This window comes from Rhinatrema bivittatum, chromosome 3, assembly GCF_901001135.1.
Source record: "Rhinatrema bivittatum chromosome 3, aRhiBiv1.1, whole genome shotgun sequence".
NCBI lineage: Eukaryota > Metazoa > Chordata > Amphibia > Gymnophiona > Rhinatrematidae > Rhinatrema > Rhinatrema bivittatum.
In genome coordinates this window covers 169,760,083-169,781,659 of record NC_042617.1, presented here as the reverse complement: position 1 = coordinate 169,781,659, position 21,577 = coordinate 169,760,083, and the positions used below count along the sequence as shown (strand labels likewise).

The 21,577-nt window shown below is 41.9% G+C and overlaps 1 protein-coding gene across 8 annotated transcripts in view; it reads right to left on the bottom strand.

The window, feature by feature from the left end:
• Positions 1-376: 376 nt before the first annotated feature.
• The window catches only part of VIT (vitrin), a 215,577-nt gene continuing 194,376 nt past the window's right edge, over positions 377-21,577 (bottom strand). For all 8 annotated transcript variants that reach the window (XM_029593919.1, XM_029593921.1, XM_029593920.1 and 5 more), the window contains 3 exons: positions 18,353-18,579; positions 9,906-10,419; positions 377-2,777 (listed from right to left, as the gene is read on the bottom strand). In XM_029593919.1, coding sequence (XP_029449779.1) covers positions 2,599-2,777; positions 9,906-10,419; positions 18,353-18,579 — 920 coding nt within the window. In that variant the 3' untranslated portion in view covers positions 377-2,598. The remainder of the gene's footprint in view (positions 2,778-9,905; positions 10,420-18,352; positions 18,580-21,577) is intronic.

Sequence of the window (21,577 nt, the reverse complement as noted above, 5' to 3'; positions counted from 1 at the left end):
AGTTTCACTAAATTTGGATAGAAAACTGGAATTTTAGAGCCGAAAAGAGAATGTGTTACTTCCCTCATGGACTTTAATGGAAAACAAATAACCAAGTAACATGAATAAACAAATAACTTTTTTTGAGTCCAAGCCAAACAAACCAAATGAATCAAAACAAAATTTTTTTCCATGCATATCCCTAAGTATTAAAGAACTAAATAAACTGGACACAGAAATGTCAGAAAATGACTTCAGTTTTATAAAGAAAAGAAAAATAACATTTTTAATATGCATATATATGCAAAATTTTGCAAATTTGTTGTAGAATTGCAGAATTTTGAAAAATCTGTCACAGAATTTATCTCTTGCCACAGAATCTTGAAAAATCTGCTGCTGGAAACCAGGGGCATTGACTCTAACAATGCATTAGTTTTGTGCAAATATTGCATCTTAGCATTTTTTTTATTTTTTTTTTAACATTGACTGCTTGAAAATCTCTCTGAGGCTGATGTACCAAGCTGCGCAGGTTTTTCCAGATGGGGACTATGCATGTAAATATGTGCAAAACGCCCCAAAATGTGCAGAGAAACTGGTGTGCTGGGTTTTTGCACATTTTTTCTTGCCTAGAGCCTGTTTGCAAAAACATTCACAATATTGCCTCTTTGCATGTATAAGTTTACAAAAATTCTGAGTTAATGAGCTGCTGCGATGCAATATCATGCAAAGCAGCACATTATCTGAAAAATCAGCAAAAAACATTGGGCAAAGATGTCTTCGTACTCCAGTTTTCACAAAAAAGGCAACTACACCTCAATTAGATGTAATTATCTTTTCTGCAAAGTTGCTGATATGAAACTTACGTGCTTTACTTTTCTCTCGGGCACATCTGTATGTTAGTCCTGTTAGAAAACTTGCGTGCATAAAATCCTGACATCTGTGTGAAATTCAGCACAGTTTAGTGCATCTGCCTCATAATGATCTAACAATACACACTTGGGTTTTTCAGTCTGCATGGTCTGGTGAGTTTCATATGATCATTCTGAATTAAATGTGTCAAAACAGTTGGTAGAAAAGAGAATAAAATTCTAGCCAAACTTTTTGCTCATGGTAAAAATAAAAAAAAACAAACCAGGTCATTACTGAAAATCAAAAACAATTGTATCAAAACCCAAGAGCTTCCAACTTCAAACGGAGGCACATATACTGTTATGTAACATTAATTTGGACATCTGTGTACTGGAGAGTATGTGTTAGAAAAAAATGATTAATTTATCTGTTCTTCGTTTCTTTTACTTAAACCCTTTACCTAAAGCAGTTTGAATACTAGTATCAGATAAAGATTAATTTACTCCCAGATCCAGATACATAATAAGACTTTGATTTTTGGTAGATTCTGGAGACAAAGTAGCAAGACTAAAATAGTGTGCTTTTGGTAGAAAAATGCTTTATAATTCATAATTGTATAATTCATAGTTAAACACATTCCCACAATTTTCCCAATAGTTTTATTTAACATTAGCTTGATTGCAAGACTGATGACACCACTATTCTGCCTCATGGGGGTAATTTTGTAAATCCCACATTTAATCAGACTCAATTATCCGTGCAGTTTACACCAGCCTTCCAAAGGGAAAATACACACATACTTTCATTTTGAAAATTCTCCCACAAGAGCTACTTGCCTGCTAGTTTGTGCTCGGTTATTTTATTTTTTTTCTTTTTCAGGAAAAACTGTTCATGCTTTTGAAAATGCAAAAGTATGCGTGTAAGTGCAAGACTCTGCCCAGCTCCAGGAGTGCCTCTGCTCACGGCAGGAAAACCTATGTGCATATAAGCCCTGGCTTGGAAGTTTACCTGCATATCAGGTGGACTATTATGTAGAAGGCCCATTTCTTAAAATCACCCTCTAAGGGGGTAATCGTTTCTGCACATAAATGGTGCATTTTGCAAATATGTTTACATGCACAAGAAAGCAGCATCCAGGGGGGGGAGGTCAGGTGAGATCACGGAGGAGTTTGGATTTAAATTATATGCATGTAAACTAATGTGTACCTGTTACACATTACAAAAGAGCAGTGCAACTTTGGGTGGGGGAATTTTTGCTCATGCTTTTGCATAAGTGTCAAAACGCTTTGAAAACTGGTGTAAGTTATGCACGTAGCCACCGCACAAGTTACGATGTTATAAAATTACCCTCCCAAAGTCGGACTATGACTCAACTACAGGATTACTTCCCATTTAAAAAAAAAAAAAAAAGAAAACCACATACAATATAGAAAAGCACAGGGTTGAAATACTGCACCATGTATTGTATTATATGTTGTGACCTATCTTTTCCAGTCGCTAAGTAGAATAGATCTTGCAATAAAAATTGCTTGTAACAAAATTTGAACTTTGCAGCTAGCCAGAAAACGCACAGTGTTGTAACGCCTTCAGTCTATATAGGGCATTACTGTATGCAAAGAGGAGAGAGCTGGTCTAATTGGTCGAATGCCATAAAATATTATGGTATGTATCAGATTGACGTCTACAGTAGCCAATGTGATTTGCAAGGTATATCGAGTCTTTGCAAGGGACCCATTTTATTCAAGCATCTTGACCTTGTCTATATGGATCTTAATTTCGTGGCTGTGAATTGAACTCCGTGCAAATATTTTGGATGATCTTGCCAACATATTTATATAAGCTGTCGAATTCATCCACAAAGAAGGCATGCTCTTTGTCTGGATCTGTTGCAATGGCCTCCAGTTCATCATGGGCTGCCCAAGCTATTCCAATTGCATATGCAATTACTCCTGGAAACAGATAAGAATCAAGATTATTAGTGAGTTTATGAAACGTTGGCTAATCGGAGTCTGTCAAGCTTTCATTGGTGCATAAATTGAATTCTAAAAGCAAGAACATGAATTTATAATTTATAACTCACGTATGAAAGATGGACTGCGAAAGAACTCACCCATTTGGTTAAGGAAAAGGTTGAATGAAAACCAAGAAAATGCAAGGTTTTGGCTATTAAGGGAGGGCACACCTCTTTCCTAATTTAAACATAGGATTGGCTGTTCAAATTGTTGCTGTGAAATCAGGGTCGACTTTTGTTCAGTTTCCGTTCAATTTAGATTTTGTTTTTGGAGGTGGGAAGAAATCAGAAGAGGGAGCGTGGGTATTAGTTTACTCAGATTGGTTCAGATCATGCACATATCTAAGTCCCCCTGGCTTACTGAAGTTGAACCCAAGTCATTCCCTGCGTCAGGGATGGCCAAATCCAGTCCCTAAAGCAGGAAAGAAACTGGTACCTTCTAGGTACCCCTTTGAATCTGAGCTATGTCCAAAAGAGGGCATATTGAGTATTAGGGTAAAGGTAACCATCTATGGGCTATGGGCCACATCCGGCCCGTGGCTGAATTTCTTCCAGCCTGGTGGATGTAGGAGTGGTGAGAATGTATTCCACTGCTGCAACCCACTCTAACAATGACTCTGCTGGCACCACTGGCATGTTGATAGCTAATGGGCCGGCACTTCCTCCCTACTGATCTTGCAAAGCAAGAAATGAGCTGCGAGGAGAGGAAGTGCCGCCCTGCAAGTTTTGGACATGCTTGCGGTGCCAGTATGGTCATTTTCAGAATGGTTAGCTTGGCGGGCAGGGCTTTTGTTGAGGGAGGGAGACAGGAAGACTAGCATTGATGAGATAGAAATGTTTAAAATAAAATAAATAAGGTAAAAGGGAATAGATGCTGGTCAAGAAAGAAAGAAGCAGGGGCATTTGCTGTGGGAAGGGGACAGGGTTGCCAAAGTCTGAGAAATATTACTATTGGGATTTCCAGTAAAAAAAAAAAAAAGTTTTGGGAAGAGTCCCAATTGGAGAGGTTGCAGTGGGGGAGAAGGCAGGGAACACTGTCCAGCCCTCTCAGTGAATTTAACTTAATTTCCCACCTGCAGGCCTGGATTTGTAAATAGGCACACTAGGCCTGTGTCTAGGGTGACAAAAATCTGGGGGGGTGTCAACAGGCTGTCTGAAGATTTATTGCCTTCCAGCTGTGCTGAATATCACACAGTAGAGAAGAGTCCTCTGCTTCCTGATCCAATCCCCGCCCCCTTCCCAGGTAGCAGGCAGGGAACAAAATGGGAGAGAGGTGAGCAGGACCACAGAGAGCAAAGGGAGGGATCATTTTGGTAAGATTAGAAGGGGTTGATTGGGGATCAGTGGGGGTGAGAAGAGAGACTGAGGAATGAATGGATCAGATGGGGGGGGGGCAGTGTTTGTCTGTGAGAGAGAGATGGGATTGAAGCTGGTGTGGGTGGGTGTGTGTGCCAGACTGAGAGGTTAGAGAGGAGTTGTAAGGGGAAGTGGGACCAGAGCGCACAGGAGTAGGGATACTTCCCCCCTCCCCCACCCACTGCAAATTAGGTTCTCGCTACCTTAATTTCAGTTTCTATTCCACAGATCCTGGAACCTCCTTGTTTCCTCTCCCTTCTCTTGAGATCCTGCCCCCCGAGATGTCTTACTCCCTTTCCTCATCCCAGAACCCCCATCCCCCCATCCTTTCTATCTCTCCTACCCCCATCCTCAGTCCTCTTTCCTTCTCATATTCCTCCCTTCTATCCCCAGTCCTTTCACCTTTTCCTCAACCCATTCCTAGTCCTCCTCCTACCCCATCCCTGGTCCTCTCACCCTCTCCTTCTCTTTTACCCAACTCTGAGATCTCATCCCTGCACTGATACTTAAGATCCCTTTTCTTCACCCATTAAAAAAAAAAAAAAAAAAATTATACAGACACAAGCAAGGCTGGAAAAATACTTTATTTTTACAATATGAAAGATGGAAATGTTTGCCAATGAGCTTCAGAAGTTTCCAGTTTTTACCCACAATGTATGTATGAGCTGCGACGGCAAACTGTAAAACTGTGCCTTACACCCCCTGCTCCCTGACCTTACCCTGGAGTGGGGGGAGGGGAGGTTGAATGGTAGGGGCGCAACGGTGCCTAGGGGTGGAAAACTCCTAAATCAGTCTCTGCCCGTCTGTCCTCTCTGGTACGAAGATGAGCCCTTCTCATGACAAGTCTTACTCGAGAGCGTTCTAAAATGGAAGCTGAAGTCAGGGCTGGCTTGACCAAGCGTAAAAACCATGCAGCTGCAAGACTAACAACGTCTGGGGAAGGAGGTGGTGACAATTGGAGCCACAAGGCTGGTCGTGCTCCTAAGCTTTGCCAGCTGAGAAACAGCTAAAGAAGCAGCAGTGAGCCAGACCACTGTGGGCCAGACAGCGGCGGGATGAAATGCTTCACGCAGTGCTGCTTATTCTCCTACATTTCCTCCTTCCCTTGTGATGACAAACAGCTAGTATGGGAATAACCACATCCTCTGGAAATGAATACCAGAGTTTAACTATGCGTTGAGTGAAAAAGAGTTTTCTCCAATTTGTTTTAAATGAGCTACTTGCTAACTTCATGGCATGGCCCTAGTCCTTGTATTATCCAAAAGAGTAAATAATCAATTCACATTTACCCATTTAAATCCTTTCATGATTTTGTAGACCTCTATCATATCCCCCCTCCTCTATCATATCCCCCCTCAGCTGTCTCTTCTCCAAGCTGAACAGCCCTAACCTCTTTAGTCTTTCCTCATAGAGGAGCCGTTCCATCCCCTTTATCATTTTGGTTGTCCTTCTCTGTACTTTCTCCAGTGCAACTATATATTTTTTGAGATGCGGTGACCAGAACTGCACACAGTATTCAAGATGCGGTCTCACCATGGAGCGATACAGAGAACATTATGACATCCACCATTTTATTCACCATTCTCTTCCTAATAATTTCTTGATGTTCAATAATGAAACCCATGGGGGGAGCAGGGATACAGTGAGGCCTATGATTGCAGGCTGGTTCACAGGCCCCTATGTTCTGCAAGTACTTCCATTGGACGCCATGTCTGCCAGTAGGGATAGCACAATAGTTAGCACAGAGCAGCAAAACATGTAGCCTTGGCTGTAGTTGCAGTGAGGGAACATGGATGTTGGAGGTGCTTAAACTTGTCTGTGGATGGTGCTAAATAAAATCTTAATTCACAAAGACACAGGACAAGTGAGTCAGCTTCATGTGAGAAAGGTTTCAGGATATTCCGCTGTAATATTTTTGTGGGATGAACTGGAGAATCTTAGTTTTTCAGTGATGGTAAGAAGGTGCTCTACTGATTAGAACTAATTTCCTGGGTAAGGTATCCTTGAAGAGGATGTTGGAAAGTAGTAGCCACCTTTTTACTTGATTAGTACCTGCAGTTCCATATCAGATTTTAATGGACAATCTGTCATCTAAAGCAGATGAGCAAGGTAAGATTATAAGTATAGTTTAAAGCTACTGGTTGTGAATAGATGTTAATAGACTTTATATAGAATTACTATTTATTATATCATCTTCCTGAAAATAAAGGCTTGTTCTTGGGAACTTGTATACCTGTGTAGACAGTACATTTTGTGGTACTGTAAGAGTTGAGGTTGAAAGTAAAAAAGAACTCTTAATTCTTTGCATGTATTGACAGGACATGGACTGTTCGTCCATTGCAAATTGTTCACAACTTGGCTGCCAGTTTGCTAATGGGGACCTGCATGTAGGAGCAAATTACACCCCTTCTGTGCACTCTCCATTGGGTCCCCCTCCAATGAAGAATTGATTACAAAGTGGCTCTTCTGATCCATAAAGCTGTTAAACAATGTACAGGTGTCCTGGAATAATTCAATCCTGTGTATCTATGCCTCGTCAAGGGCCTTAAGATCCTCTCAACAACGTCTACAAGAAACTCCGTCTTTCAGACATGCCCATCTCTGTGAAATCCAGGAAAGAGCCTCCTCAATAGCTGCCCCAGATGCATGGAATCTGCAATTTCGACAATTGTGGATGTGCCCATCTTTAAAAAGGCCTTAAAAACGGCCCTATTCAGGGATGCTTTGAATTGGCAGAATAGCTTACACTCTTCTGATATGGTTTGGGGGGGGGGGGGGGAGGGATACAGGAATTGTCAGTGTTTCTTTGATCATGTTTCATTTGTATATTATGTATATTTTTATTGTTCCCTGGCCTGAACCCTAGGAAAGGAGTGGATTATAAATCTTTTAAAATAAATGATATACCAAGGTTACTTAGAACCAAGTAAATACAAGTCAATGTAACTCTGATCTGTTTGGTGTGTGAGCAGTTAATGAGGCAGGAAATTGGAGGGAGAGAGTGAATGCCAGAGGTAGCTTTCAAAAGGAAGAGTTTTACTTAATATCTTTAATGTATTTTAGTCTTTTGAAGTTGCTATTCAACCACTATCTGGATGAACAAGTTAGCCCGATAAACATATCCAGCTAACTTGTCTGGCACTGAACATACCCTCATAACTTGGAGTTAGCCAGGTAAGTTTATCTGCCTAACTTCAGACCTGCAGGTCTAACTCAGCCAAAATAGTCTGAATTTCGCCACTTACCTGTATAAATTGCTACACCCTGGAATGCCCCATCCTGCCACTGAACGTGGCTGAATAATCAAACATCGCCACTTATCCGCGTCAGTCCAAACGTATCCGGCTAAGTGGCACTGAATATCTGGCCCTTTATATTTTGATCATCTATTTGTCATTCTAGTGTGTGAGATTTCTGGAGTGAAGGTTTTGTTTTTGCTTTGCTGTAACCTGTTACCTCAGATGGGCATGTCCGAAAACAGAGAAGAGGATGTAGGGAGGGAGAGGAGTCTGATCAGCAGTGCTGGTACTGCTGCTGGGCCCAGTCTTAAAGAGCTTTTCATTGATGCTGACACCAGCCTGGGTTTGTCTCATTTGTATGTGCTAGCTGTGGCAGTTTAAAGTGAGGGTTCAGCAGAGTTATTATCTGTGAACACACATAAGAACATAAGAAATTGCCATGTGATATATGGGCAGCACTAAATTACTTGTGATATCCTTGTGTGTCCTGTAGCAGCTAAGCGTCTTACCAAAGTCAGGTAATATATACACATGCTGGGTCAGACCAAGGATCCATCAAGCCCAGCATCCTGTTTCCAACAGAGGCCAAACCAGGCCACAAGAACCTGGCAAGTACCCAAACACCAAGAAGATCCCATTCTACCGATGCAATTAATAGCAGTGGCTATTCCCTAAGTAAACTTGATTAATAGCCGTTAATGGACTTCTCCTGCAAGAACTTATCCAAACCTTTTTTGAACCCAGCTACACTAACTGCACTAACCACATCCTCTGGCAACAAATTCCAGAGTTTAATTGTGCGCTGAGTGAAAAAGAATTTTCTCTGATTAGTTTTAAATGCGCTACTTGCTAATTTCATGGAGTGCCCCCAGTCCTTCTATTATCCGAAAGATTAAATAACCAATTCACATTTATCCTTTCTAGACCTCTCATGATTTTAAAGACCTCTATCATATCCCCCCTCAGCCGTCTCTTCTCCAAGCTGAACAGCCCTAACCTCTTCAGCCTTTCCTCATTGGGGAGCTGTTCCATCCCCTTTATCATTTTGGTTGCCCTTCATCATTGTGGTAAATCTGTTACGGCAACCTAATGCAGGCAGTAGTCTGTCAGTATAAGACATGCCAGTCTTAGGCGCTTTGTTGCTTAAAAAAACCAAAACAGGGTAATTCATTAGAGATGGGCTTAAAAAAATGATATATTATTCAGGTCTTTCCTTGTGGATGAGGTTTTGGAGTAGCCTAGTGGTTAGAGCAGTGGGCTAAGAATCAAATCCCACTGCTGCTCCCTGTGACCTTGGGCAAGTTTCTTTGCTTTCCATTGCCTCTGGTACAAACTTAAGGGGTCATTCACTAAGCTGCAGTAAGATGATTCTGCAGATTAGTGAATCCCAAGGTACTTTTCCTTGCAGCAAAACTCTGCATCCTGCAGCATTTTCCCATGGGGAAAAATACTGGGGCAATGAAAGCCCCCTCCCCAGGATCTACTTCTAACTTTCAAACTTTAGGCCCTGCTGGGCCACCTCGACAGGTAGGGGAGGGGTCTACAAATCCCTGGGGGGATTTTTCGTACCATGAGGCCCTCTAAATATCAGCATGGGAGCATTGGGACGTGCTTTTAGCATCCTGATGGTTCTGTGGGAAAACAGAGCTCCTGAGTTGCAGATAAAATAATGTGACTTGTCAGATTTTTGGAAAGCCGTGTTACTTTATTAGCATAGGATTATCTATGTATTAACTACTTTGCATGCATTTGCAAATCACATGCAAAGTAGTTCATTATAATAAGGGTGTGTTTGGGGCCAAAATAAGCTGCAATATGCAGATTTATCATGCATCAATGGCATATTGCAGCGTAGTATATCTCCCTAAACATTTGTACCTGAGGCAAGGGAGTGGGAAGTGATTTGCCCAAGATCACAAGGAGTGGCCATGGGATTTGAACCCTGGCTTTCCTGGTTCATAGACTTTTCACAGTTTGCTGCTCCGATCACTAGGCTCCTCCTCCACTCCACTGCAGCCCCTTACTTGGAGCCAAATGGGATTTCTCAAGCGACAAGTTCATCATCTCTGCAGTCATGAAACCTGTTCAGAGAAGACTTGGTCAACAGGAAGCCAACTGTCCTAGGTAAGAATAAAGATGGCTCCTTTTAATGTAAGAATACGTTTTCAATTCTGTTACTGTACTCGTGTGACTGAAAAAGCTCAGTTGATGAACCTATGTGCTAGGCCATACAGCAGACTACTAATTAGTCCTAAAGATAGCTAGAACAGATGAGAGCAGGGCATAAGCTTAAGAGGTTTGTGTGGCTCAGCTGTGATTAAGCAAGCATTGCTCTCCAATCTATTGTTGTACAGATAATGAAGGAATCTGTGTGGAAGTCAGTAAAGTGGATGTGCTGAATGCTCTCAGGTCTTAAAATAAACTCAGAGAAATGAATGTTATCTTAACGTTCTGTCACAAACAATGTTTACCATTTCGATGAGCTGCTGTGGCTGGTCCTCTGACGTCGTCGTAGGACCTGCCGTCTGTAATAACAATCATTATCTTCCTCTTGTTAGGCTTTGATTTGCTGAAGAGCTGCTCAGAAGCATAGCTGATGGCTGCCCCAGTGCTGGTCCCTCCACTCCAATAGCTTATGCTCTGGACGGCATTCATGACATCCTGCTTGGTGCTGTGCTTGTCAAATCCGAACTCCAGCCTCTGCTCATAAGTATACTGAACGGCTCCAACACGGGTGTCTGTGTCCGATATCTCAAACTCTTTGGTGATGTTGGCTACAAACTGCAGGACTGTGCGGAAGTTGCCTGTGCCAACGCTACTGGAGCCGTCTATGACGAAGGCGATGTCGGCAGCATTTAGACAGGTTTTGCTGCATACCAGCCGATCTGTGTCACATACTCGCTTTACAAGGGGCTGGACAATCTTGTGGAGGCTGAACCAGCTCGGTACATTAATAGAAAAGAACCCATTGGTTCTGCACACAGCCTGTGAAGAGAAAGAGAGACAGTACATGACCTGTTATGTACTAAAAAGCGGGGGAGGGATTAGTTTTATAAACTGAGGAATGCATTTTACCTTTTGGAAATTCAAACAGATAAAATATATATATTTCCTATTTTTAAAGTTGGCAAACGAAGCTGCAATCTGTTAGCTCAAAAGTAAACACGTGACTGATCCCAGAATCCCTTAAATCCAGGTGGTACAAGATCAAAGCGTCAGGAAATAAGGGACAGACTGTACAGAAAGTTACAGCTCAAAATCTGTATAAAACATATGAATGTAGTCCTGTGCTTGCAATAAAGGAGGAGAATTCAAGATACAAATGAAAGAAGGCTAAATACAGTATGGATATGTTTCTGTGATACACCACAAGCTCGGACAATTTGAGCACCATCACTGCAAGATATCAAACCAAAATAGAGGAGGAGGGTGATAGTTTAGGAATCTGTAGGCTTGTAAAATAGAATTTCATGCTTCAGATAAGCTGTGGATCAATATTTTGTCTTGGGAACCTTTAAAAGATCAATGTGTTCCCTGAAAAGGGCCCGTGTAGTAGTAACAGCCACTAGTGGTTTCATGGTACCAATCAGAAAGACTGGATTTTTAGGATGCATTCCTAGAACATATGCGATGTTGGCAGACATTTGAGGTGCTATGTAACTGTGAGTGGTCTCAAGGTAACCAGAGGACAGATTCAGGCTGGACTCCAGAAAAAATTCTGCATAAACTTCTTTATTAGTGGCTATAAAACAAACAAAGGCAGCTCTGCTATTCTCTGCAGTTCAACAACACAAAGGTAGTCTTACAACTTACAGTTCAATAGTGTTTTCTTTCACTACACTTCCTTCTCTCCACTGGGCCTGGCCAGTTATACACCTTCTGAAGGACCTCTGCCTGGACCAGGATTTCCTTAAGGTCTTAGGTTTAAGGTAGACCAGGCCAGATCTCTGGATCTAGACCTTTAAGGTATTTTGGAGTTTTCTCCTGTATACTTCTTCACATACTCTCCCCCTTGGCCCAAACTTCGTCGGTTGAGCGCTTGCCCTTATTATGGGTATACCTAAGAAAACCCCTGTTCCTCCCTTGATTCCCAGTCCTATGCTGGGGCTGTTAAAACAATCAAAGGTTTCCCTTCTCCACCCCATTTGGGAAACTGCTCAAGGAATCATGGGGTGCCTGCTTTTCCTTGCTTCTTCCAGAAAGTTCCTTTACTTTGTTTACTGGGTATCTGAAATACCCCAATTTCCTTTGCCGGGTTCTTGGTGAAATGCCATCTGGCCTGGCTTAGCCACCCATAAGCTGACCCCACATGTTTTTAAACTGGAGACAATTGTGCCCTAAAATCACCATATACAGGAGCTTGGGAAGTATTCCCACATCCATTATGGTTTTCTCTGCTGGAGTCAGCAGAGCCTGACTTGGATACTGCTACTGGGTCACCATGTACACGGAGAGTACCACCTTACTCTTGTAATTAATCCGTCCTCGTTGGCCTAAGTCTTTACTTATGAAGGTCTTTCTACATCCTGAATACACTAGGGCCTGGGTAGGTACCTCAGTAAGTTCCACTGAAATTCTGAAAGTCCCCCCTCCCCTCCCAACCCCGTGACTATCTACCAAGTTTACAGCTTTGCATTTTTGCAAAAGTATTTGCCCATTCCTGCTCCCACTCCTCATTCTCCCATTGAGGATCATTCTTCCTATACATTGCTCTTTTGTTCCACAATGGGAGCATGCCTGTGGGGCTTATTCTGCTTTGATTTCAACAGTGGCTGCAAAAGGTTCAGCGCGCACTTCCTTTGGGTTGTTGCGTTCTCTCTTGCGTTGCTCTGCTAACATGTGCTCCAATTCTATATCTTCCAGCCCTAGGCATTTCTCGTCAGCATGGTCGTCAGTCTTAGAGAAGAATCATGGCCCTGACGCATGTTTAGTTTTAAGTTTAGTCCTTCCTACACAGGGTTCTTTGTTTTCTTCTTTGTCAGGGGCAACTCTTCCTCATGTCCATTCCCGGCACAAAGTGAACAAAAGGAAAAAATGTCCAGACCCATGCTAGTCAGGAGGGGTGGGTACCTCCAAAATTCCCTTTTTCCTCTGACTCTTGTAGCCCTGTTTTGAAAGTCCTCTTATCAATACCCATGCTGACCTCTGGTGTTTGCTGAGTTACCAGATTGACAATCATGACCTCAGTTCCTTGGTATCAGTGATCTCTTTCCCACAGTTGAAAGAAATGGTGGTGCTTTAAGTATGGAGGCAGAGTTGTCTTGTTCTGAGGACTGTTGGAGTTCTGTGAGTTCACTACCATGATAGGGAGCCTGTGCGGGTTGTCTCTCCAGTCTCTGCCCGATGAAAGGCATCTTCCACTTCCAAATCTTTCTCCAGGGTGAGTCCTGAGTGTTGACCCATCCAATTCAACAGGGGTCGGTCCAGCTCGTCCAGGAATTTAATGGCTACCTTGAGGCTTGTCTTCACCTCAGGCTGTAGCCACTTCTATCTGGCATTTTTTAACTGATAGAAAAGACTGTGGGACCTTCCCTGGCTGTAGAGTACTCCTTCGGAACTGCTGCTGGGGGGAGGGTCTCGTCATATAATTTGCTCTTTCCAGGATGGTGGTTTTGATCATGAAATAGCTCTCCTATCGGGACTGGCTGTTTGGAAGACTGCTTGGTTCTTGCCAGTGAGTAGGTTTGCTAGGTATGTTGTCCAACGGGACTCTGGCCAGCCCATCAGGTGGGCAGTTCTTTCAAAATTCTTTAAGAACACATCCAGGTCTTCTCTCGCCTTCATCTTAAACAGAGAAGAAGGTGGAAGGCATGCCTGTGTCATTGTGGTTTGCATTGCCTGAGCCAACTGGGTCAATAGTGTTTACTGGTTACTCATGAACACTAGCTGCTGGGCCACTTGTTCAGGCAGGACCCTCCCCCTAGGTTTTCTGCTGTCCCTCAGCAAGGGCCTACATAGCTCATTCCATGCTAGTCCACTGCCTGCACTACCACCAAAGTTTGTTGAAGGGATCTGCCCTGTTCCTTTCTCCTTGCAGGAAACTAAAAGAAAACCTGCCTGTTCAGCACTGACTCACTCTAAATGCAAGTCCCTCACTCCAGATGGTTATCCTTTTTAGCCTGTTTGTAATTTAAACTTTCAGCTGCCACTGCAGCAAAACTCAATACAGGAGAAAGAAACAAAAGGCGGGGGTGATTTCTCTGCATGTGCAAGGCCTTAGCACAGAAATCCCTGAACTGGCACCATATGTGGTACCATGAGCGGTCTTAAGAGTAACCAGAGGTCAGATTCAGGCTGGACTCTGGCAGAAATCTTGCATAAACGTCTTTATTAGTGGCAAGAAAGCAAATAAAAGCAGCTCTGCTATTCTCTGTAGTTCAGTCATACAAAGGTAGTATTACAACTTAGAGTTCAATAGTGTTTTCTTTCTTTCTTTCTGTAGACTTCCTTCTCTCTCCTGGCCCTGGCTATTTATATACCTTACCAGGGACCGACTGACACCCCCCCCCGGACCAGGATTCCCTGCTGTCTTAGGCTTAAGGTGGCCCGGGCCAGATCTCTGGGTCCAGTCCTTTAAGGTGTTTTGGGGGTTTTTCTCCTGTATACACCTTCACAGGTGCCTTCCAGTACTATTCAGTTCAGACTTAATTTGTCACCTTTCAGGACTCGAGAAATAACTTTGTCCTTGATATGTTTCTAAGTTAGGTGACTACAAACAATCATGTCTTATATTTCAATAAGGCAGCAGACAGGGCCTTTTATATGGGATTTTAGACCAACCCTTGTGTTCTATTGTATTATTGGCTTCTTGCCGCCTTAACAATATCCATGAACTTCATTTTTCATTTTCAGGCATACAAACTCGCATTCCTGATATCGCCCGCTTCTGGAATGGGATGGATGAAGCGCATGAATGTCAGTGCAAACTAAGGCCAGAAAGCCACAATTGCCACACTGCCTCAGTTAAATATGCTCTGAAACACCACCAACTCTCCTTGGGAACTTGAGCAAGTCATTTCAATCTCAGTTGCCTTAGGTACAAATTTAGAGTCTGATTTACAAAGCGTTTTTTCCCAGACACAGAATGGGAGAAAAGCGTTAGTAAATTAGGCCCCTTAGATTGTAAACCCTCTGGGGACAGAGAACTGTCCACAGGACATGAATGTAATTTGCTTTGAAGTGACTGACCAGTCACAAAAGGCAGAAATGAAATCTAAACTAAATTCTTTGATCAAAATTATTTTGCACTCATCATATATGCTATTATAGCATGTTTGGATTCTTGAAATATACTTAGCGCTGCCAAAAAATTAATAGACTTCAAATGATTATAAAATTCAGCAGCCCATTTGCTCATTGGATGTAGATTTAGGAAGCACAGTTCTTCAGTTTGGGCCTACTTACCACTGGTTGCCAATTTCAGCTCATATTCAGTTTAGGATTCTGGTTTTAGCATTTAAAATATCACAGCCTTGGCTCTGCTTACTTTATTTATTTATTTTTAGTTTTTATATACCGATCTTCTTGCATTAGATACAAATCAAACCGGTTTACATTGAACAAAGAACTTGCCTGTAGGCGGTACATGGAACCATTAATATATAAGAAAAACTCTGGGTAACATAGTCATAAAGTAAATTGACCAGGAAACAATTAGCATTACATAGTAATGAAAGTCACAATAAACGGTCGATCCAATTGAATTGAACTGGATCCATTAGGCAAAAAAAGATTAAAGGGTATCTGAGGGTTTCTTCAAGGTAACATGAGTTAGAGAAAAAGTGAAAAATGAAAGGGAACTTAATAAACCAAATCATAATCGCGAAGAGAAATGACGAGGGATATGTTTTTTACTTGAGTGAAAAACTAGTAAGGTGTATTGCTAACAGGCCATTGGGCTCAGAAAAAGGACTGTTGAGTATCCCATAATCTCATCATTAAGAGCAGAAGTAGGGGAACAGCCTAGTGGTTAGAGGAGCAGACTGTGAAAGGTGAAATATAATTCACATTTAAATTTAATTTAATAGCAATTAACTTAAGAACTCATGAGCTTTCTTTCTCAAATAAAATCGCCCAGTTGTGGAACCATTTCCGAGGTAAGATTTCTTTATTAAAGGACTGGAGATTTGGATGCACCTCGAAGGCCTTGCTATATTTTAGTGGTGTGGTTATATATGGTGATATCGGGGTTCTGAGGTGAAGTCGGTTGCTTAGAGAGTTGGAGCTGTGATTTTTAGCCAAGCTACTATTTTATCTTTTTAAGTAATTGCATGTGGTTTTATTTTGTAAGGGTGGATTCTTTGTTTGGTGAAGGCGGCAGGCTTGTTAATTATGGGGGTGATTTTCAAAGCCATTTACAAGCATAAAACCTGGTTTCATGCACATAGATGGCTGAACTAAAATAACCCCGTGCTCTGTGCGTGCTTAACGCTGAGTGTGTAACCCTTAGTTGGGGAATTCTGCTTCCCAAGGGGGCACAAACACAGTTTTTTCTCTGAGGCTGCTCTGGCTAGCACTTCTCCCTTCTCTCTTTGTCCCAAGGGGTGGTTCCTTTTTGTGTGAGAAAGCAAAAGGTTATGGCCCAGATGGAGGTGTGTTTCTAGCTCCTCCTTCCTTAGTATCTGTAATCCTGTTCCTGGGACAAGGTACTGGGGGTTAAAATAAAAGTTTACCGATTCTTTTAAGTTAAATCAAAGTCCCATTTATCCAGTAGGTGATTGTACAGCTGTGATGATTACAGATGTCTCTCTTTTCTGGGTAGGTGTCCTTTCTCTCTTACTCCTGGGGTTTTAGATTACCACTTTTACTCTGAGAGTATAAACTGTCCCAGCGCTATAGGGAAATCCTATGGGGGGGATCCCCTTTATCACAGAAAAATTCTACCTTGGTTGCAGATGTTCATTCCTGGTCCCCCAGCCTGTGTCCTGGTCCTTGGGGTGGAGATCCTATGTGGGGGGGATCTCCGTGATCTTGGTCGGTCTCTTGCACATTCCAATAGAAGTGACTTCTCGGAAGGAAAAGTCAGTAGAATTAGAAGCCGGCTATACCAGCCTATTTCTCATGTGAGGAGGGGGTGGATCAATAAACCTCCACACAGACAAAACTTAGAATACTTTTTGTTTCAAAAATCTCTCTGTGGCTGATGTTATACTGCCACTGGGGCTTACCTCTTCTGGGGAGTAGAAAAAGGCTCACAAGTCTTCAGCCCTTGTCCTTTGGGTCTTGGGGGGTTGCCTTATCCAAAAGGGTTCAAGGTTTAACCAACAGTCCCAATCTCAAAAACTAGGATAAAGTTCTAGTCATCAAAAATCCCATGCTGAGTAGTACTGTCACTGAGATGGCTCACGGATCTTTAGCCCTCTGGTCCTGGGATCCCCCAGAATGAAAATGCAAAAAAGGAATTTGGCAAAAATCTCTCTTCCAAGTTTAGGCAGGAACTTCCTGGGTAAAAAAAAAACCTTCAACTGGGCAGAGGGTCAACTTAAAAAGCGGAATCAAAAGAGCTCTTGCCTCTCCACAGGTTAAATGACCCCACTGTTCTGATTTCCTCACTAAATACCCTGAGGGAACCAATCACAGCCCTCCAGGTTGGGAGGGGCTGAAAAGTAGTGGAAATCTCACTAGGTTGTTTCTTGATAAAGGATCTAGGGCCATTTGGTGGCAGTCAGGCACACATGTAATTTTACTCAAATTACAGAAAGGCTTCCCTGGGGGTGGAGTTGGAACTTGCATGCACATTTTTTATTTATCCAAAGAGGGAGTATATCTTTTTATGTGAGGTTATTTGTGCACTTTCTGGGCCAATTACCCAAGGATTTTTCACGCAAACTTATGCACATGCATTCGCTTTGTAAATCCCCAGTAAAGCCTGCTTTACTATAACGCAGAGAGTTATACAATTACCTTTCCTGTGTTTGTTATGTTGGATAGTTTGCCCGAGTATTTGACTATAGTAATTAATAATACCTATGTATTTTAGTTTTGGTTATGTTTTTATGTTTCAGAAAGATATTGTCATTCTTTCAGAAGGCACCTTGGCTAAAGGAGAAGTTGAGGTGACCATGAAAGAGAATAAAAGGTAACTTTATGCAGTGTTGAGAGAGTCCAGAAGATTGCAATCTCTGAGGGTCATTCATCAAATCGCAAAAGGGCCTTATCGTGTGCATTACCACGGTAACGCACTCGATAATTACCGCATTGTGATTTGAATATTTAAATTTGGAATTAAAATAGGGAGGAGTTTGGGCTGGGTTTTGAATAATGAGGGTCCAGTAGCACTGCGGGCAATGATGTTTTGCACATTATCACTGGCAGCAGCACTGGAAATAACTAATCCTTTTCTACTGGCGCTTCAGGGGCTACAATGTTCAGCGCAGCCGCAACTATGGCGTGTGATACCGCACCGCCGCAATGCGGCCGCCTGCACACTTTCACCCCTCTGCCCCTTTTTTGGTTGCTGGTGATCATTTCGCTATATTTATAGCGGAATGATGAATCCAGGGCTCTGTTTGTAGTCAAAACCCTGGCCAACATCTTGGAATTTGCCACTGGGTGGCGTTCAGTAGACTGAGATTTTATAGAAATGAATCAAAATCTAGGCATCAATAACCAAGTCTCTCAAATATGACTTAAGAACTATGAGGGAATGAGAGAAGTCTCAATTTTCCAATAAGGTAGAAACTAACTACAGTAAAGACTGAATAATATTGTAATTAATAATGCTATCCATCTGTACCACAGCATTTCAACATAGCCCACCATGTGATGAGCTATGTTGAAATGCTGCTCAGTATTAAGAATCTATTGCTGCTTAATGAACTTGATAAACAACCTAGAAAATATTTGCCAGATAAAAATACCTAACTGGTGGTGTTATTTGCACTGTCCCTAGAACTTGCCACATCACCTATTGCAATACCTTGTCTACAAAGTTAGGTTCAACAACCAATGGCTTTTCATTTTCATCAGCTGCTTCAATGGTGACAAAGAAAATGTTGATTCCGGACTCTCTCGCAAGCCGGGAGGCCTCCTCCACTTTATCCGTTGGCCATCCATCTACTAATGCTATAGCTACGTTGGGTGCTGAGCCTCGATTCCCATTGGTATCCGAAAAGACATTTTTGTTAACGAATGAGAGTGCCTTCCCTGTAAGAAACATTTGCATAGTAAGATAATTGGAATATAGCTAATGATTTGCTATATTGTCTGTGGTAGGAGTGCTTCCAGCACAGTGACACATATCCCATAGCAATTCAGTGAGGCATTTTAGAAATATACAGAGTTCCAAATAAAAACTGTTTGCTTTAAACCTTCAAAATGAAATGAGCTTTATTTTGTTTTCTACTGTTTATCTGTAATGCAATAAAGTGAAAGCCTAGGGTAAACATCATTCTTTTTAATTTAAATTTTAATAATTTTGCATAACAACCCAAGAATCCTCCAAACAAAATAAAATGTATTCCTAACTATACAAATGATACCATACAGCCTGATGAATACAGAACATAAACTCCCCATCTCACCTCCCACAATCCTCCATCTAATTGAAGACTGAAGGAAAGCAACTCGTGTTGGCTTTCACATATAGTCTGAAAAAAGTCCAAAGGAGACTTAATCCAATTAACTCAAACTTGTTTTCCAGATCTTGTATTCGGATTAGACCACGTTGAATTTGTTGATAGTATCATTCCACCTTGCTGTTAAATTACTCATAATAAACTATTCTCTTTCATAGGGACTCAGTAGTTGGTATTGCCAGCCTTCTCCAGTGGGCAGATATTTCTCATCTAGCCGCTATAATATGTCACATCAGTTTATTTTTTTTACTAAGCCAATCTAATGAAAAAAATGGATAACAAATAAAGTTTTGGATCAAGTGGGCCCTCCGTATTGATAATGCCCTTTAACATTAATTGTACAGCTTTCCAAAACATTGGACATTTTCACACACCCACCAAATCTGCCAAAATGCACCGACACTCCCACATTCCTTCCATTACATCTCTGATACATTCAAATATATTGTATCTGTTGAAATTTGCTTGAGGTCAATACTTACGGCATAACACTTTATACCCATTCTCAACTATGATAGCTGATATCAAGCTCCTAGCTACTTGGTTTTTTTTTTGTATAATATCTTTATTTATAACCAGAGAACCAACACACATACAAAGCCATAACAAGTAGTGACAACAAGAACAGGTAGAGACAGCAAACCAGTGCCTCCCCACCATTACTATTGTAAAAAACCTATGCAAATACTCAGTACAGGTATAGACATTTGAGAAATGATAATGATAACGACTCTAAGAAATAGTCCATATTAGCTTTGCACCAAGTTTCAAGTATCTAGCATAGGGTGAATGAAACTGAACACTATTGAGGATTCTGAACAACATTAATTGGCATAAAATTAGAACAAATCTAATACAATAGGATCCTAGGTTATCATTTTTCGGAACTGCACTGACAGTACCGTTCATGTTTGTGCCCTCTCCCCGCCCACCCCTACCCCCCTCCCTCAGTTTCCCCCTCTTGTCACACTGGTCATCTACTCACTGCTCATGGATAAAGGATAGTGGAAAGGTTTCCGTCTGGATAGGGGTATATTTGAGAAAGTGACCCTGGGGCTCCGTAATTGGAAAGTAGATTAAAGTGATAGAAGGGAGCTAAAACCTCCTGTAAGCACTGCTCCCTAGGTCTCGTCTCCACCAATTGTTCAGGAAGACTACCCGGGTAGTGGAGTGCGGTGAGAAGGGGGTGGGGACAAATGCCCAGGCCTGAATCTGGATTCCATATATACTGACCACATCACGTCCCTGGACATCATCCCACTCCCAATGCACAATAGAATGCCTCCCTCTGTCACACAAAGGCACCCCGCACAACCAAGTCTTCTAGTCTTCAGTAGTAATAGCCACTGGCGTCGCGATACCTTCTATTGCCAACGTCGGAAGCAAATCCTTCACAGCTCCAGGAAGTTGTTTAACATAATCCTGCCAAATCCTAAGAGTCTGATACCGACACTTGTTTGTTCTCTGCTTTGCTGTGTGATATTCCATGTGGAGTAGAAACTGCATTTTGTGCTCCCATATCAGCTAGTATTTTGGGTCAGGTTCCATCCACTGCGCTAAGATGGCGAGTTTTGCCATTAACAGAACTTTTTGAAAAAAGTCTATTTTATATTTATCAACAACATAGTCAGAGTCCTGTACCAGCCCGAAGAGCCACAATTTAGGGTCCATGGGTAACTGAATTCCCCATATCTTCAGCAAAAATCACTTCAAAATCAGCAAAAATCACTTAAAAATCAGCAAAAATCACTTCAGCAAAAATCAAAGATCACTGTAAATAGATCCTTCTGTAAATAAGTTCCTGCTATTTTAACAGTTGTTCTTTTATTCTCCATTCCATGCTACCTATCTTTTCCCTCCTCTCCTGTCTCCCTCACCCCTCTCCTCTTTCTCGCCTGCTCCCACCCCCCTTCCCCTGTTCATTGTAATTTCCTCCTTTTGAGTTAATTGTAAACCGGCGTGATGTGCCATACGAACGTCGGTATATTAAAAAGTTGTTAAAATAAATAAATAAATAAATAAATAAAAACTGTTGTATATAGTGCAAGAAGGTCTGGATTGCCTGGCAGGACCAAAATGCATGGTAAAAGTCCGGATGTTGACCTCCACAGCGTATACATAGTTTGTTCTGGGTAACCCCCATGTAGAACGCCGTACTCTGTGGATAGAAAGCTTGATAATATACCTGGTAAAGTTTATCTCGCAAGATAACATTTTCCACTGTCTTGGGAATAGTCTGCAGGCTGTGAAGAAAGTCTTTATCCGTAATCGGCTCTGGAAGCCATTTATTCCATTTTTGGACCATCTTTCCGGTGTCCAGGGGATGTATTAAACGTATTAGCTCTGCATAGTATTGTGCACAACGATTCCGTTTCCCATCCGATCCTTGTATAAAAGCCAATAACTTATGAGACAGGGCAAAGTGAGGGTCCTTGAGCAGCCGATCCATAATAAAATGTCTCAATTGAAGATAATAGAAGTCTTGTTGTGGAAGTCCATAGTTGTCTCGTAAGTCCTGGAAACTTATGGGTGTTAAGGTTCCCTCCTGCAAATTGAACAACTGAGAC